Below are 20,171 nucleotides of genomic sequence, written 5' to 3' on the forward strand. Positions count from 1 at the left end.
AAATTACACAAAATATTAAAAAAATCATCATGTTATACTAAATTACACAAAATATTAAAATATCATCACATTATATAAAGATTGCACAAAATATAAAAAAATTATCAGATTATGCAAAAATTACGCAAAATAATAAAAAATCATCAGATTATACAAAAATTACACAAAATATTAAAAAAGCATCATTTTGTGCAACAATTACACAAAATATTAAAAAAGCATCATTTTGTGCAAAAATTACACAAAATATTAAAAAAGCATCATTTTGTGCAAAAATTACACAAAATATTAAAAATCATCAAATCATGCAACAATTACACAAAATATTAAAAAATCATCAGATTATAAAAAATTACACAAAATATCAAAAAATCGTCAGATTATGCAACAATTGCATTTTTATTTTTTAAAAAAACTATCAGATTATACTAAAATTTAACAAAATATTAAAAAAATCTTCATATTATGCAACAATTGCAAAAAATATTAAAAATATCAAATTATATAAAAATACACAAATATTAAAAATCATCATATTATTCAAAAATTACACAAATAATCAAAAACATCATATTATATAACAATGACTATGATTATAGATTATACTAAAATAAGTAAATTATAGAAAAATAGCCTATGTTATACACAATTTGCCCAAATTATGAAAAAATAAATATGATTATAAATTATACAAAAATCACCGAAAGTATACAAAAATCACCTAAATTATAGATAAATCACACAGATTATGCAACATGTACGCAAAATATTTTTTTAAAATTAATATGATTATAAATTATACAAAAATCACCAAAATTATCAATAAATCACACAAATTATACAAAATATACATAGAATCTAAAAAAATCAATATGATTATAAATTATACAAAAATAACTAAATGATATAAAAATCACCAAGATTTTCGATAAATCACCCAGATTTTAAACAGTCATCATGATTATAAATAGTATACAAAAATAACTAAATGATATAAAAATCACCAAAATTTTCGATAAATCACCCAGATTTTAAAAAGTCACCATGATTATAAATAGTATACAAAAATAACTAAATGATATAAAAATCACCAAGATTTTCGATAAATCACCCAGATTTTAAAAAGTCATCATGATTATAAATAGTATACAAAAATAACTAAATGATATAAAAATCACCAAAATTTTCGATAAATCACCCAGATTTTAAAAAGTCAGCATGATTATAAATAGTATACAAAAATAACTAAATGATATAAAAATCACCAAGATTTTCGATAAATCACCCAGATTTTAAAAAGTCACCATGATTATAAATAGTATACAAAAATAACTAAATGATATAAAAATCACCAAAATTTTCGATAAATCACCCAGATTTTAAAAAGTCACCATGATTATAAATAGTATACAAAAATAACTAAATGATATAAAAATCACCAAAATTTTCGATAAATCACCCAGATTTTAAAAAGTCACCATGATTATAAATAGTATACAAAAATAACTAAATGATATAAAAATCACCAAGATTTTCGATAAATCACCCAGATTTTAAAAAGTCACCATGATTATAAATAGTATACAAAAATAACTAAATGATATAAAAATCACCAAAATTTTCGATAAATCACCCAGATTTTAAAAAGTCACCATGATTATAAATAGTATACAAAAATAACTAAATTATACAAAAATAACTAAATTATACAAAAATAACTAAATTATATAAAAATTACGGAAGGCCTCTTACTTTTTTGTTAACTCCTTGTGTAAAAAAAAACAATTCTCTAGGTGAGGGGAACAATTTAAAAACTATTTAACATGTTTTACTTAGTTTTTATGACCCCAAGTAATGCCGGGTACCAATGCTAGTTTCTATAAGAGGAAAGCTGTGTAAGACTGAGTGAAAATTCGCCACACAGCCTGCCATGAATTATATGTCGTTTTTTTTGTATTTATCTATTTTATTTTCTGTTTTCCTATTTTCTTTCCAGAAAACCATGCCCCGGTAATTAACGGAACGAATGAACTTAACATCATTGTAATGGAGTCGATTGTTTGGGAAATTTCTGTAACGGACAAAGACATGGACGACGTCCGGATCAAAATCCAAGATGGCAGCAAATACATCCAGGTGAGCAGAAGTGGATACAATTACAACCTGACTATTCTCATCCCAGCACTGGAAATCGTAACCATCAGGTAAGAATTCATTTAGTTTTCAAATAAATAAAAAATGAGCACAGAAATCACTCATAAAACTAAACACATCCTGCAGCGACTCACCGCAGACATTAGAGTGACTGGACAGGGAGCGTTCCAGTTGGGCGTCCATCTGTTATTCATACCCACGCAAATATTACATCATAAATAGAAAAACTTGGTAATTGTCATGGACGTCGTTGAAAACACCCCACGTGATAAAGCTGTTGACTTTTCATCCAATCGGCATCAAAGAAATCGAATTTCAAAAAACATTTTCTGGCAGCTTTTGCTGGAGCCGGTTTAAAACATAAAAAAGGCACTGCGCGCGAAACTAAATCAGTTGAGTCAGACCAGCACCCGACCGCTCGCTCTGTCTCGTGATGTTATACCATTAATATGATTTTGAACACCTGAAGCTTATAAATCTCCCTCGATAAATTACCAAAGAAAAAATACATGTTGCATCAGATATATTCATGGAACTGATTAAAACAACAAACAGAAAAAAAGAAAGAAACATTTTTCTGTAAAAATGACATCCTGCATCAGTCAGAGAAAGATTTCTCTCTCTTGCTTTTCATTACACATTTTAATTCAAATCCTATCAGACTATTTTAAAAAATATATATAACGTACTCGCGACTATACATACAGTTACAAATATTGCTTTTATTCTAGAACATTTTTACATTCTCACAAAGTTCGGACAATTTATTAATTTATTACTTTCTTGACTCGTGTGTTGCATCAGCACACACAAAAATACGTCAACAATGAAAGAATGATTCAATATTCGTTGCTAGGTTAAACAAAAACCATATTCTTAATTTTTATATTCGACTCAGCAAAAAAAAAATGAAGATAGTTATTTTAATGAAACGATAGATATATTATCGAGAATTTTCAGGGAACGGCACAGTTTATTTTATACGCGTCATTAGTGTCTAAATATTGTGAAACAAGATGAGGAGGATTTTATTGCTTATGCAGGAAAAGTAAATGCCAAATGTAAATTATTCAGGATAAAAGACCTGAAAGAAGATATGTTCAAATGTTTAATATTTGTTCAGGGTTTAACAGCCGCTACAGATAAAGAGATTCGTTAAAGCATATTATCAATCATGAATCTTGAGACTGACATAATTTTACAAAAGGTTACGGAAGGAAAATTGTAAAAAGCTGTTGAATTAAAAACAGGATAATATAAGAATTGAAGAAAAAAGTACAAAGTAAAAAGTACATATGTAAAAAAATACTGTAGAACATGTGGGGTAAAAAAATCATTTCACAAAAGAGTGCTACTTTAAAAATAAAATATGCTATGAATGCGGGCATAAAGGTCACAAATCAATAGTATACAAAAAGAAACAAAAAGCTTAAGCCTGAAAGAATAAATGCCATCAGATCTAAAAGAGAGTTCATGAATTGTAAGAAAAGAAAATATATTGATGTCAGAAATGGAGTAATTAAAAAAGTGTACTACTCTGAGTGAGCATCACCCACATTATATGTAAAAAAGAAAAAGAAAAAGATTAGGGCATGTGCGGATTTCTTAACTGGACTAAATAATTGCTTAAAAGATCATAACTATCCGCTCCCTACACCTGCGGAACCTTTTTCTGAGTTGAATGGAGGTAAAATTGATTTATCAGAAAAGAATATATATTAATGTCAACGTTGATGGCTGGAAAGTAAACTGTCTTCTAAATACTGGCAGTGATATATTCCTAATGTTGTCAAGATCATTGGAAAAATGGTTGGATCATTCTACCGCTCCAGTAAATATCTCATTGCCGATGCAATCCTCTATCTGTATAAAAACCAAGTACAAATGTAAAATGGATTACTGTTGCCACATCTGGGCAGGAGCTGCTCAGCATTTCCTATCATTTCGTCTTTTCTAAAACTACCCGCCTGGGAAGCACTGTTCCACTGGTCTGCTTCCAAACTAATTACAATATTGTAGCCTTCAAGTTCTTGTTGATCCGTCTCCTTAAATAATCCAAATTCTACCCAATTTACACCATTATCATTCTACATTAATTAATCCTTATCCTCGAGTGGCCTTTGCGCCTTGATAAGTGATAACTCCCTTGTTAAAAAACAATATATATACGTTTTCAAAACGTAAAGTATCCTCACTAGTTTTTCAATAAAGATGATCACTCCTACGATATCAGCTATGGTTCTTGATTTCTGATCGATCTTTTGTTTTGTTTTGTTTTGTTTTGTTTTTTTTCAAGATTTTTTTCTTTTTTTTTTTTCTTCTTCTCTTGACAGTGTCATTGCAATTGACAGTAAAAATAAAAGTTCCGGAGGATTCCCACTGAAAGTTATTCTGTGCAGCGGTTGCTCTGGCAACGGTGTATGCCATCCTGAAGATGTGGATAAAGAAGAACAGTTCTATGAACAATTGCGATGCACCTGCAAAACTGGATATGATGGTAAGTCAGCATCAGCAGCAGCACAACAACAACAACAACAACAACGACAACAACAACCACTAAAAAAATGTTGGTTTCAGAATTTTTGGCACGAGGATTGATTATTCATACTACTAGCAGGGAGACTCGACTTGTCCGGGATTGAATGATGATTAACAAATATTTCACACTCCCAGATTTTTATTCTCATGGACATCTGTGAAATCGCTCGTTTTTAAATCAAATCGATCAATTACCTGCTCTTGGCACCCACGTGGTGCACCGGGAGAAAGTTTCACATGCATTCCCGCAGTGACGTGGTCCACAATACATTGTAGTCTATATAAACATATAGATAGATATTGTTTAAATGTTAAATTATGGTATTCAGATTATTAATTTATTTTTTATTTCGGACTATAAGTCTCATCTTTATTAGTTGTTGTTTTTTTTTAATCTTTTTTTTTATTGTTTTTTTTTTTGTTTATTCACAACGTTTCGGCCAACTATTCCTCTGGCCTTCGTCAGGTGGTAACCGCGACGGATAGGAACTTCGAATCTCCTAACTGCATTCTCAGCCATCACTGCCATCCGTAGTTGTTGTCGTCTCACCACATTTTGACCAATTAACCTCTGGCACGCTTTGGGTGGGATTGAAACCGCTATCTTCAGACAATGCTCATCTGGAACCGTAGAGATTCAACGTCTCTATCAACTGCGCCACGGGCCCCGAAGAGGAATAGTTGGCCGAAACGTTGTGAATAAAAATAAAAAATAAAAAAAAAACAGCAACTAATAAAGATGAGACTAATAGTCCGAAATAAAAATAAATCAATATATAATGCTCATCTCAAAAATGAATTCCAATTAAGGAATAATATATGTATATGGTATTCAGCATTATTTATAAGGTATCTAAAAGAAATGGTTTAAATGGAAGAGGAGATCACTCTATAAATTTTGTTCAAATAATATATGATATAATTTCAGTCAAAATAATGTCAGCTGCAACTGCCACGAAAAAGAAAATGTAACTATGCGATAGACTTTAATAATAAATTTTAATAATTACTTTAATAATAATTAGTTTAATAATAATTACTTTACAGGCTTGCATAATAATAATTACTTTAATAAGAATTACTTTAATAATAATTACTTTAATAATAAATTTTAATAATTACTTTAATAATAATTAGTTTAATAATAATTACTTTACAGGCTTGCATAATAATAATTACTTTAATAAGAATTACTTTAATAATAATTACTTTAATAATAAATTTTAATAATTACTTTAATAATAATTAGTTTAATAATAATTACTTTACAGGCTTGCATAATAATAATTACTTTAATAAGAATTACTTTAATAATAATTACTTTAATAATAAATTTTAATAATTACTTTAATAATAATTACTTTAATAATAATTACTTTACAGGCTTGCATAATAATAATTACTTTAATAAGAATTACTTTAATTATAATTACTTTAATAATAAATTTTAATAATTACTTTAATTTTTAATAATTACTTTAATAATAATTACTTTAATAATAATTACTTTAATAAGAATTACTTTAATAATAAATTTTAGAGAATTACTTTAATAATCATTACTTTAATAATAAATTTTAATAATTATTTTAATAAGAATTACTTTAATAATAATTACATTACAGGCTTGCATAATAATAATTACTTTAATAAGAATTACTTTAATAATAATTACTTTAATAATAAATTTTAATAATTACTTTAATTTTTAATAATTACTTTAATAATAATTAGTTTAATAATAATTACTTTACAAGCTTGCATAATAATAATTACTTTAATAAGAATTACTTTAATAATGATTACTTTAATAATAAATTTTAATAATTACTATAATTTTTAATAATTACTTTAATAATAATTAGTTTAATAATAATAATTACTTTACAGGCTTGCATAATAATAATTACTTTAATAAGAATTACTTTAATAATAATTACTTTAATAATAAATTTTAATAATTACTTTAATAATAATTAGTCTAATAATAATTACTTTACAGGCTTGCATAATAATAATTACTTTAATAATAATTACTTTAATAATAATTACTTTAATAATAAATTTTAATAATTACTTTTATAATAATTACTTTAATAATAATTACTTTAATAATAATTACTTTAATAATAATTACTTTAATAATAATTACATTACAGGCTTGCATAATATTCAACAAGCAAAATTGATGTTTATGTCTGGATTCTGAAATGTACGAGCGAAATATTTTTGTCTTTATTTTTTATTATGTGCTTCCATAAATCACTGATATCTTGATATGTTAGATGCAATGCTATTTAGGTCTAAAAATGGGAATCTGATTGACTTGTATGTAGGTATTCATACTATTATTAAGTTCTACTGACAAAGTGAACACTGTTTAAGTAAATACTGAAAATATATTGCAATATATTGCAGACGGCAGACATCTGGATGCCATTCGTTTAGATTGTCCCTATATTTTCAAATGTATGTCGCCTCTTTTGCTCCTTGGTTTCAACTGACTAGAAACCCGTTTTGTCCCCTCCCCCAGCATGTGATGGCATTTCTATGCACAGGGTGGAATGATAAAAGTGTCGCCTTTAAGAAAACAACACTACAGATTTATTTTAAAACTTTTATTGAAAAAATCAATCCAGGTAATTTGAGTATGTAGTAAGCTGACATCTAATCAATGTAGCCGCCTTCAGCCACAATCACTGCCTCGATACAGGTCCGGAACTGGGAGCATGCCTTTTCTCCCAAGCACCAGTGGGAGCTTGGCAAACACTCAGCGGACGATGGTGATCAGCCTGACTTTGGTATTGTAGGAGATCATGTTTGTGATATTTTCGACATATGACCAAACGAAATAGTCCAGCAGGTCCAAGTCGGAGGTGCCAGTCGGTTTGCTTCAAACTCCACACTGGACCCGGCACACCACTCCCTCCCCGACTTTCCTTTGCAGACAGACGCCACACTAGACGATTTGAAAATCACTCCTTCTCAGGTACATGCTATAATAAAAAACCTAGACATCTTAAAAGCATGTGGACTAGACCTCATCCCGGCTGTGCTATTAAAAAATGCTTTGCTGAGGTTGCTCCAGTTCTCTCCAAACTTTACAATAAATGCCTTAACAAATCTTGCTTTCCCGACTGCTGGAAAACCGCTTCTGTGGTACGAGAATTCTGGTGAAAGAACTGACCTACTAAATTATCGCCCCATTAGCCTCCTCCCGCTTTTCAACAAAATATTTGTGTCCTTAATCAAACCCTAGTCCAACACCTAACAGCTGCTAAACTCCTGACCAACAAAAAATGTTGATTTAGGCAAGCCCGTTCAACAGCAGATATCTTAACTGTAGTCTCAGAACCCGTTATACCGTTCACTAGACAAAACAGTGGAGGGTAGAGCGGTAGCCTTTGATATATCTAAGGCTTTTGACAGGGTATGGCATGATGGTCTTCTTAGGAAAATTGGATCATATGGAATCACTGGAAGAATACATAATGTAATTTAAATCCTTCTTAAGTAAGAGAAAAATCCAAGTTGTCCTCGACGGTCGTACATCAAAACAATATAGCATAAATGTGGGAGTACCTCAAGGGTCTATCCTTGGACCTTTATTATTCCTAATATTCATAAATGACCTCCTGATAAAATTGTTTTGGAGATGGGTATATTTGCTGATGACACCACGCTTTATAACAGGCATAAGGGGAAAATAAATGAACACATATCTAAGGAAATGGCAGAAACACTAGAGGATGACCTCCAATCTGTAGTGGAATGGGGACAAAAATGGTTGGTCACATTCAATGCTGCTAAAACTAAGCTTGTTTCCTTCAATAACTACAAGAAACCTTCTCTACCACCAATAGCAATGGCCAAGAACACATTGCCTGAAAGTACTTCTTTTAAACTCCTCGGCTAACGTTTACAGGGAACATGAACTGGAATAGATACATTGAGAGCATTGCCAAGGTTGCTGCAAAAAAGGTGGGCTCTCTCTACCGTGCTAGAAAGCTACTTACCCTTGAAAGTATCCTGTACCTCTATAAGGCCACCATTCGCCCATGTATGAAGTACTGTTGTCACATTTGGGCTGGTGCATCTACTGCTTGTCTCTCCTAGACAAGGTTCAAAAGAGAGTCGCCAACCTGATAGGTCCTGAACTGTCATCTAGTTTTCAGCCTCTGTCCCATCGACAAAATATTGTATCCCTCTGCCTATTCTACAAGTACTTTAATGGTTAGTGCTCTGACGAACTGCAAGCACTTGTGCCTCCTCAACGTGACTACCCCCGACAAACCCGACAAGCAGCTAAGTCCCACCTCTTTACAGTAGAGATCCCTAGGTGTAAGAATTTCTTCCCCAGAACTGCAATATGAACAAATATCTTGCTACTCATCTCCCTTCATAATGCCCCCGCAAATTATGTCCCCGATAGTAGCCCCCTATTTCAAAATGACACTGTACATGGTTTGGGGTGAAAATTGAATTTAAAAAAAAAACTTCCTTTTATATATAGACAAGAGGAGACAATTCAACAGCTTCACTCAGGTTAACACTATTATCCATATAATGTCATGACATCAAACTACTGGGGAAGGGAGGCCTCTTTTGTTCTGCTCGAAAATCTTCCTGGAGCTCGTGACTTGAACCACTTTAAAGACGCATTATCAATCAAGCAAGGAAACATCACTTGTGAGTTTCTACTGTTTACAATGAGGTTTTTTCTTTTTTAATTTATTATGAAAATTTTTGTTTATTGTGAAATGAATTCATTTTTTTTTGTGGAATGAATTAATTTTTTTTATTGTGAAATGAATTAATTTTTTATTTATTGTGAAATGAATTAAATTTTCATTTATTGTGAAATGAATTGTGAAAGGAATTTAATTTTCATTTATTGTGAAATGAATTAATTTTTTTTATTGTGAGATGGATTAAATTTTCATTTATTGTGAAATGAATTGTGAAATGAATTAAATTTTCATTTATTGTGAAATGAATTGTGAAATGAATTTAATTTTCATTTATTGTGAAATGAATTAATTTTTTTTATTGTGAGATGAATTAAATTTTCATTTATTGTGAAATGAATTGTGAAATGAATTAAATTTTCATTTATTGTTAAATGAATTGTGAAATGAATTTAATTTTCATCTATTGTGAAATGAATTAATTTTTTTTATTGTGAGATGAATTAAATTTTCATTTATTGTGAAATGAATTAAACTTTGCAAACCTTGTATATTTTATAGGTTCCGACTGTAGTAAAAATTTCGATGGTTGTAGTACAGACCCCTGCCTGGAAAAGAAATATTGCGTTGATCTCACCCCAGAAGAGGAAGTAGCACTCAAACGACAATTCAATTGCAGTTGCCCAGTAGGATTCAAGTTAGAAACAACTGACAGTCGTTGTTCGGGTAAGGAAAAGGTTATTTTGATTCTAACAAGGAAACGCAGCGTTGTACTAGTCACTCATATCGGTCACATATCTACATCATTGATTACATACAAAATACCTTCAATAAGTTTCTAGGCTGTTTTTGTACAGACATTTAACATTGATGTAGACTCTTGAAAATTCAGTATGTTATTGCCGTAGATGACTGACCAACTTTTATGATTTCAGATTAAAGGAACAGCTACAGCATTAATTCGAATACACCCTACTAAAGCTTGACTGTTGAGCGGGATTAGAGATGCGCCACTGTACAATGAATGCAATGAGGATGTTGAGGGTGCCTATTTCAAAAGCCGTTCTTAACATGAGGAGGTTAGAGGTTGGGCAATACCAATAACAGTCGTACTTAACTTTTTTACGGGGGTGGGGGGGCATGCTTCCATCATCTTTCTTTTCTAAATTTTCGGCTTCTTTGTTTTTTCTCCACGACTTTCCTTTCTCCTCTTTCTTTTCCTTCATCTTCCGCCTCTTCTTTTTCCTTCTCCTTCTTCTCCTCCCTCTCTCTTTTTTCTCCTCATCTTCTTCATCCTCCTTTTTTCAACCGTCTTTGCTTTCTTCTTCTTCTTCTTCATTATTTCTTCTTTATTATTTCTTCTTCCTGGTCTTCTTTTCCTTTTTTTTTTCTTCTCCTCCTTCTCTCTCTCTCCTTCTTCTTCTTCTTCTTCTTCTCCTCTTCATCTTTCTTCATCATTTTCTTATTCTTTTTCTTCCTTTTCTTTTCCGTTTCCTCCTCCTTCTCCTTGTTCGTTAGCTTCTCTTTCTCCTCTTCCTCCTTCTCTCCGCCTCCTCCATTTCTCCTCCTCCTCCTTTCTTTTTTTTTTCTTACTGCACAAGCAACTTTTCTATCCACACTCTATCTGAATCTTTCCGCACGTTTGTCTTAAAAACAAAGAATTTTTATTTTATGTTTCAGATATTGACGAATGTGCAAATGGGAATCCGTGCGACCAAAAATGCATCAACACGCAAGGCAGTTTCCGATGCGCATGTGACCCTGGCTATGAGTTAAAGAAGGAAACCACCTGCATCAGTAAGTATGCCCGAACGCGCACGTGCCCATCAAACATATAAAGTTATTGTTGTGGCAATGGAAGGGACACTAAGGAAAACACAGACACGGAAATGAGTTAGAAAAGGTAAAATATATTGAAACAAATAACAACCCTCGTGATAAGTACCGCCAAAATTGCAAACTACAAAAGTACACTGACGGATATTTACCTCTCTCCCATCGCGAGAGGATGTGACACAAGATCGCAAGGTGAGGAAATGAGTCAGTGCACCAAAAGAAGGAGTACATCGGCCCTGAAAAAATATGCGCCATCGGCCCATCCTGATGAGGGCGTCTCGGTCAAGAAGCGATAGACTTGCTCCTCTCGAAAGCCAGGAAGCAAGCCCTGAGAGGATGAACCTCCTAGTGCTACACAGAACATGTTGCATCAATCCAACAGCAAAATGGCCATGGAAATGGCCCAGTTTCTGTCGGACAGATTGTCGAGGTTTGAACCTCGACTTATGGGTACTATGAAGTACCCTGACCACCCCGAGAGTTGTACCACTCGGTCTATTTTTACAGTTCGGAAGAGTTCATCTTTTATGCATGGTTGAGTCCCCACAACAGTTATTTTGTTGGATTTGTAAAGTCACACCCAAATAGCATTTAAGCTGCCAACTGAATTTTTTGCTTTAGACAAACCATTTGCTGTTGTTGTAGTTTGTTCTTAACAATCGATAATGATTGATTTCAAGGAAAGATTTAATCTGGGGAGTATAGGGAGACCTCAATGGTATGGCTGCATTGAAAGAATGAATAAGAGTTTTTTATGTTTGTAGATGCAGAACAGTTGAGATAGCAAGCCCAGTTCAGATGGAAATGCCAAGAAAAGCATGGAAGGAGGAATGTAACGTTGCAATAAAAATCGGACCCACACGTTGTCTGTTACCATCACAAAGGAACAAACAAAAAAAAAGAAATAAATAAAAATCCGACTCGGTACCTTTTTTTTAAATTGTAAATGAAGTGCATTTATTCGTGGTCCTTCCAAAACAACACATTTCATTATCTTTTAAAAATCTTTTTCCTCGCCACCTCATACCAGCCATCAGCCAGCACTTTCCCGCTCTTGACTTTAAATGTCCATCTTGCCCGACACGCAACTTGCTTCTCTCTTCAAACACATTGTGTATCTTTCTCTCCTTCTTTTAAATTTTTTTTTATTGCATTTTCACTCCAAACAAGGCACGGTGCCACTTTGATGTCGGATATCTGGCAAATGATTGCAGAGATACTATGTAGGGAGTTGAGCAGCAAGATGTCTGTTTGCATTACACTTGACCTTCTGCATGTCAGTCCAGTTGGAGAAACAGGAACCTGGAAGGGAATTCCAAAGTCTAACAGTTCTGACGAAGAAACTGTTAAAGTTGAAGGCTTTTGGCCATCCAGGGATCTCTGCTGCGTAGGGGTGTGATTTTGCTGCTTGTTGGGTTTATCAGGGTCTTTACGTCGAGGGGGTACAAGGGCGTGTAGTTCGTCGGAGCATATACCATTGAAATACTTGTAAAACAGGCAGAGGGATACAACATTTCATTGATGGAACACTGGCTAAAGCCTAGCTGACAGTTCAGGACTTATTAGGTTGGTGACTCTCCTTTGAGCTTTGTCCAGAAGTGAAAGACTAGTTACAGATGCCGCAGCCCAAATGTGTCAGCAGTATTCCATACATGGGCGAATGGTGGCTTTGTAGAAGTACAGGATACTTTCAAGTGTAAGCAACTTTCTAGCATGATAAAGAGAGCCCACCTTCCTCACAACAGCCACGACAATGTCTTCAATATATTTGTTCCAACTCATGTTCCCTGTAAATGTTAAGCCGAGGAGTTTGAACGAAGCAGTTTTAGGTAATGTATCCTTAGCCATAGCTATTGGTGGTTGAGAAGTTTTCTTGTAATTATTAAAAAAATTAAATGTACTCTTGGTAGCATTACATGTTACCATCCATTTTTGTCCCCATTCCACTACAGATTGGAGGAATTCTTGTAGTGTTTCTGCTATTTCCTTAGATATGTGTTCATTCGTTTTCCTATTGTGCCTGCTATAGAGCATGGTGTCATCAGCAAATATACCCATCTCAGAGACAATTTTATCAGGGAGGTCATTTATGAATATCATAAATAATAAAGGTTCAAGGATGGGCCTGAGGCACACCCTTTTTTTCTGAATCAAGCCCACACATACTTGCTAATACGTGCTTAAAGAGCTGTGGCTGCTAATATTTTTGCTAGCCAGTTATCCTTCTACTGCTGCTGATATTTTCACACGTACCCATATGTGCTGTTACAGAAAGTTAAAAAGATAGACTTGAGAAAAAAATGGAAAAATAAAAATTTGTTCAGTTTAGAAATCCATTTTTTACAGCTGTCCAATGCATATTGGTATGTATGTGTGTATGTATGTATGTATGTATGTATGTATGTATGTATGTGTGTATGATGATGATGATGATGATGATGATGATGATGATGACAACGTTGATGACGATGACGACGATGACGACCACAACGATGATGCTGATTATGATGATGACGATGGTGACCACAACGATGATAATTATGATGATGCCGATGATGACGACGACGATGACAATGACGATGATGAAAATGATGATGATGACGATGAAGATGATCATAATTATTATCATGGCGATGATGATGATGATGTCGACGACGATGATGATGATGAAGAAAAAAAAATTGTTACTCGACACCATCATATGCTGCATCACAGCTTCACATGGACAATTCCATCGCATAAATTCTGAGTTTGGCGTAAAGATTACGGAGCTAGAAAAAAATACCTGTGAAATTTATTTCAAACATTACTTAGTTGGTCCAGACTACTTCCAATATGAAGCATTTTAAAAAATCACCTTAAAATAAAAATCAAAAGAATTTTCTTAATGCACATATATATATATATATATATATATATATATATATATATATATATATATATATATGAGCAAACAGTTAATAAAATATGTTAAAAAACATATATATATATATATATATATATATATATATATATATAGTAAGTTATGAAAATAGCTTTATGTATTGAGCACTGTTGAAGTAAATACTGAAAATTTACACATAAAATTATATCTTCGTATATTAATTTATGTGATTAAATTAAGTAATCATATACATATATATATATATATATATATATATATATCTGTGTGTATATATATATATATATATATATATCTGTATATATATATATATATATATGCTCTGTGTAAACAAATTGAGCTTAGGTATTTGGACAATGTCAATTGTTAATTCACTGCCCGCATAGCAACAGCGATATAACGCAATGGTTAGAAGCTCCAACTGTCGTTTGGGCGATCGGGTTTCGATCCTGGCTTGAGGTAGTTGTCTAGCCACACTGATGAGTTACAAAACAGCGAAACAGTACTATATGTGGATGACTATATATATATATATATATATATATATATATATATATATATAGTCCTCCACATACAGTACTGCTTTGCTGTATCACAGCTCATCAGTGCGGCTAGACCAGTAATAATGAACTTCACTTGCACCCCAACTACTATTTAAATAAATCTTCCCATAATTCCTTACCGAGACTAACAGACATTCCTGATGATGTGAAGACAATTTCACGAAAAGTTAAAACTGCCGACACTTTGAGAAGAAAAAGAAAAAATGTATTGACCATACATCCATATGTTCGATGTACATACAAAAAAGATAATACAAAAAATTGAAAAAATGAAAAATTATTATTAAACAAGCTTTCTGTTGTTTTTAACAATGCCTGCCTGAATGAAAAAATGCTGCCTAAATACATGCAGTAGTCGTGAGATCCGAATTTAGTTACAAAGATACCTTTTACTCCATTTGCTAAGCCGTTACCTCCCAGACAGCATCAAATGGCATGAGAAGGAATAGAAACTCGCAGAACCTGTAGAAATTCCACAGTGGTTGAACATTTTGGAATAAAATGAAAAAATAAAATGAAACAAATAACAACGAATTTAAAAGCAATTGTTTAGCAAATTCTTTTTTTAACTTTTTAAAGCTGAAAAGAATTAATTTTTAAAAATTTACTTTTTTTTTTCAATGAAAATCTAACACACAGCACAATTTTTTTTTTCTGAATATTTTTTAATATAAATCATAAAGGAACAGATGTCAATTCACGTGCACATTTTTTGGAATTTTAAAAAGAAACTATAACAAGAAAAAACTTACAGTCTCCTCTCAACAAGACTTTTTTTTTTAATTATAAAATAAAATAACCAATTTTAAACCGTAAACAGACAGCCATGTTTTTTTGTTTTGTTTTAAAAATTTTTGAATTGAAATGGTTTTAATGATTTTTAACTGATATAAATATATACTATAAAGGAAGGTAATTCGTTTTTCATTAATGTTTGTGATGATGATGTTTTTGTGACACCGGACGTACGGACAAGTAAATTAATATTTAGATTGAACACCTAAAAATGCTAAATGCGGGCACAACAGTAAGCAGGCAAGAATGTTTAAATGAGTGCAAGTCATGAAAATAGTTGATTGCCTTTCGTTTTTATTTTCCAGGGCTCAACTTTAATAGTCTTAAAAGGCTTTATATGAGAATTATAAACATGAATCATTATTTCTATACTTACCTACCTATAACATTTTTTTCTATCTATTTTACGTCTCTAGATATCAACGAATGCTTACGGAAAACACACAATTGCCAACATCTGTGCAGCGACACTACACCAGGGTATACGTGCTCATGTTATCCAGGTTTCAAACTGACAGCTGATCAATCGACTTGTGAGAAAGGTCAGTTATTTTTTTGTAGTTTTTTTTCTTTTTTTAAAAAAAGGTAATCACCACTTATCAAGGCCCGAAGTCCACTCGAGGATAAGGATTAATGAATGGAAGGTGGTAGTGTAATAGTCCGTTAATCGTGTACATTGGGTAGAATTTGAATTATTTAAGGGAACTGCTCAACAAGAACTTGTATACATTGGTATTGAAGGCTATCATATTGAAATCAGCTGAGAAGCAGGCCAATGGGATTGTGTCCCACAGGCCGGCAATTCAAAAAAATTAAGAAACTTGAACCTTTGTCACTGACATCACTGGTGACGAGGACATGTTAAGGACCCACAAAATTGTATATTACATCTATTTAACTAAAAGACATTACTTTTATTTTCATGATTTTTTCTTGATTTCAGAAAATATAACGATTCCATGTTCAAGAAATTGCGATAATGCCGCTGGTTGCGCCAACAACAAATGTTTTTGCAATAATGGCTTTGAGCTAGCATCTAACGATTCCTGCATTGGTAAGTTGTTTCTTTTATGCCTACAGAGTTCTATCTATTCACATTCTTTCCTCATTTTTTCATTTTTGTTCACCCAAATCGTTTCCAAGCCCATTAAGGGTTACTGTGACAAACGCCAGATTTATAGGATTGCAACTTGATTGGCATCTCCTACAAGGACCATGGCCCCAACAATGGATTCCACAGAAAGGTCACTAAACAAATGCATCATTGTGAAGACCTAGTAACCACGGTGGAAAAAAGGAAATTCAGATGGTATGGGCACATAACATGCTCAAAAGTATTTGCAAAGATCATCTTGCAAAGAACTGTCCAGAGAAAAAAACATTGGGGAGACAGAAGAAAAAATAAGCCAATTTCCTTGATTAGACAGGGAAAAGCTTTGATGTTCCTATTTACTTTGCCTCCCCATGAGGGCAGAGTTAGACACCAGGGTCGTTTTTTAATGTGGGGAAAGCGAAAAAAAATAAAAATTGTCTCAGTCTTGAAGGATTTCCCCTCTACTAACAGAGAACAAAAAAGTATCAGAACAGATACTACACTTTGAGATATTAAATCTTTTATTCAGGCAAAATAATTAATATGAACAAAAAACTTAGCCACAAGGCCAACTCAAAAGGGGGGGGAGGGTCGTTGGTCATCTTTGTCACTCCAGAACTAAACAAAAGTTTCTCTTAGCTAGTATCTTCGTCCACCATAATACCGCAGATACTATACTTTGATCTTGTCCTAAAAGACAAATCACTCGTATTAAGGCTTTGATGTTACCCAGGCACTCGCCCACAACTGCACTGAGTTTTGTATGTGTGTATATGTGTGTGTGTGTGTGCTTTTTCCAAAAGCAAGTATGTTTTCACAGGAACGTGGCAACTCAAATTATTTTCATATGCTTCATATTTGTTTTTGCTTTTTGTTTTTTCTCAACATGGATGAATGTTTTAATTTTCCATGTGAGGGAATGTGCCAAAATACATCATGCAGTTCAGCCTTACACCATACGTCCCCCCTCCCAGGCAATAAGAAAGGCATTTGTCATTATCAGAAACAAAAAAATGGAAGTGAAAAATGTCGCTTAGATACAAACATCTATTAAAATAAAATAATAAATCACAACGACAAGGTACAGCGCCACTTTGATGTAGAGGGGGCTACTATCTGGGACATAATTTGCATGCATACCATGTAGAGACGTTTCTGAATTTTTGCGATGAGGATAGGTTATTTATGCTATTGCTCATCGGACTACTGTTCTCATCTTGGACGTGATTCTCACAACGTTTCGGTCGATATAACCTCCGATATCCGATGAATAATAATACCAATAAATCACAAATAAAAATAATGGATTGGAACACAAATTAACACATAAGGGGTGGGACTTTGCCGCTTGTCGGGTTTGTCGGGGGGTATTTTCATGAAGCGTGTACAAGGGCTTGTAGTTCGTCAGAGCATCCACCATTAAAATACTTGTAAAACAGGCAGAGGGATGCAACATTTCGTCGGTGTGACAGGAGCTGAAGTTTAGATGACAGTTCAGGACCTATTAGGTTGGCGACTCTCTTTTGTCCAGGAGTGAGAGACTAGTAGCAGATTCACCAGCCCAAATGTGACAGCAATACTCCATACATGAGCGAATGGTGGCTTTGTAGAGGTACAGGATACTTTCAGGCATAAGTAGTTTTCTAGCACGATAGAGAGAGCCCACCTTCTTTGTAGCAGCCTTAGCAATAATCTCGATGTATCTATTCCAACTCATGTTTCCTGTGAACATTAAGCCAAGGAGCTTGAACGAAGTGTTCTCAGGTAAAGTATTTCTACCTATAGGTGATTGGTAAGGTTTCATATAATTATTAAAGGAAACGAGCTTTGTCTTGGCAGCGTTGAACGTTACCATCCATTTTTGACATTTATGGTGCGTTCGGTGCAAGCATGAGTATTTGTTAAATATTCTGTAATTTCACCTAAAAAATAAATAGCATAGATGCAGTAAAAGTTTAATTTAACTTGATAATCCTATCCAAAATACTACATAAGTAACCTTTATTAAAGATGAAGGCTCGACGGTAATTTGTTAACATTGGACTTGAAAAGTACAGGAAAACATTTGCATCATAGTTCATTTCACAGATTGTAAGTTCGTAGAAAGGAAAATTAGCTCAAGGAAGTTCTCCTTTGTTTTTAAAACCGTTTGACTCAAAATGAGAATTCATACTAACAATAAAACCTTCCGGTGACTGAATAGCGAAAAGATTCCGATGAATGCTAAAAAACAAGTCACTCTAATAGCCTACTTTCTTTTTCCACTTTGTTTGGGTTCAATTTCTTCGTGACTAGTAAGTTTTTACACGAATGTGTAAAAGCAAGTAAGTTTTACACGAATGTGTACAAGTAAGTTTTTACATGAATGTGTTTACTCAAATTATTTTCATAAGCTTCATATTTGTTTTTTGGGTTTTTTTTTTATTTCAGACATTGATGAATGTCTTAATGTTCCATGTGAGGCAACCTGCAAAAATACAGACGGCTCATATTACTGTGAATGTCCTTTCGGAAAAAAAGTTGTTGACAGAACCAAATGTGAAGGTAAGATTGAACTTGATCTCACTCGGACCCACCAAAGCAGCACTAACCCTTCGTGGATTGAACCTGTTTCATGGGTAGGGCTATGACAACAGCATATTCTTTTAATTTTTTGACTCTCAGGTGTGTATCCGTTGATATCTTATATTCTTATATATAAAATGATGTGATTATCGGTTGATTAATTGTGCCTAACTGTGTCGGATATATACTCGAGAGTCAAAACAATGAAAAGAATATGCTGTTGTCATAGCTCTATTCATGGGAGTATGAAATTGACAATTAGTCCCCAGTCGTATGTACATCCCCATCAGAGAAGATGACGATGTTAAGTTTTTGCGACTCTTGCAGGGAGGTGTTTACATCCTCCAACATGCAGTATCTGGAGTTCCCAAATGGTCACAGATCTGGTATTGACCAGGCTCAAAGTGTAATTTGATACATACGTTTCAACATGGGACCTACACGTTGTATGAAGTCTACAGAGACCAAGAGAAAGAATAATTTGACTCCTTTTTGTTTTTATAACAATGACATTTATTTCCTCATTCTCCCACTACGCGTGACTTCTCGTTACGGCTGTGACGTCTTCTCTAACATGCTCTCTCTTATTTTTAGTCTTTTTCCTTACAGTGACGTTATTTTTCATTTCGTATGTGTTTGCATACGCGTGTCTATGCTCTGTTACAAACGTTATTTAACTTCAGTGATTATATGATCATGCCATATATCAAAAAATACTGTTTGATTAATGAATCAGTCTCTTTCCACTCAAAACTAAATCAGATCGATAGAACAACTCTATTAATCAATCAATCCAATTTCGTGGAAGTACTTGCAAAACAAACACCGGGATGCATCATTGTGGTGATGAGACAGAGGCCAGAGCTTGCTAGACAGTGTGGAGCCTATTAGGTTGGAGACATTTCGATGGGCATGCCCAAAAGTTAAACACTAGTGGTTGGTGCATCATAATAGTCTCAATGCCTCCGTTCACGAAAGACAAAGGATACCCCTCTGTAGGGGCAGCTGTGTACATAATTGTGACGCAAGGGATGCAC

The 20,171-nt window shown here is 33.2% G+C and overlaps 1 protein-coding gene across 1 annotated transcript in view; it reads left to right on the forward strand.

The window, feature by feature from the left end:
* Positions 1-20,171, forward strand: part of LOC145259597 (uncharacterized) — a 258,287-nt gene that overhangs the window by 159,732 nt on the left and 78,384 nt on the right. The window contains exons 15-21 of the mRNA XM_080117250.1: positions 1,997-2,204; positions 4,488-4,651; positions 9,942-10,106; positions 11,061-11,177; positions 15,893-16,018; positions 16,420-16,530; positions 19,000-19,113. Of these exons, the coding sequence (XP_079973376.1) occupies positions 1,997-2,204; positions 4,488-4,651; positions 9,942-10,106; positions 11,061-11,177; positions 15,893-16,018; positions 16,420-16,530; positions 19,000-19,113 (1,005 nt within the window). The remainder of the gene's footprint in view (positions 1-1,996; positions 2,205-4,487; positions 4,652-9,941; positions 10,107-11,060; positions 11,178-15,892; positions 16,019-16,419; positions 16,531-18,999; positions 19,114-20,171) is intronic.

The sequence above is a fragment of the Euprymna scolopes genome, chromosome 35 (genome assembly GCF_053919585.1).
Source record: "Euprymna scolopes isolate OS-2025 chromosome 35, ASM5391958v1, whole genome shotgun sequence".
In the NCBI taxonomy this organism is placed as follows: Eukaryota; Metazoa; Mollusca; class Cephalopoda; order Sepiida; family Sepiolidae; genus Euprymna; species Euprymna scolopes.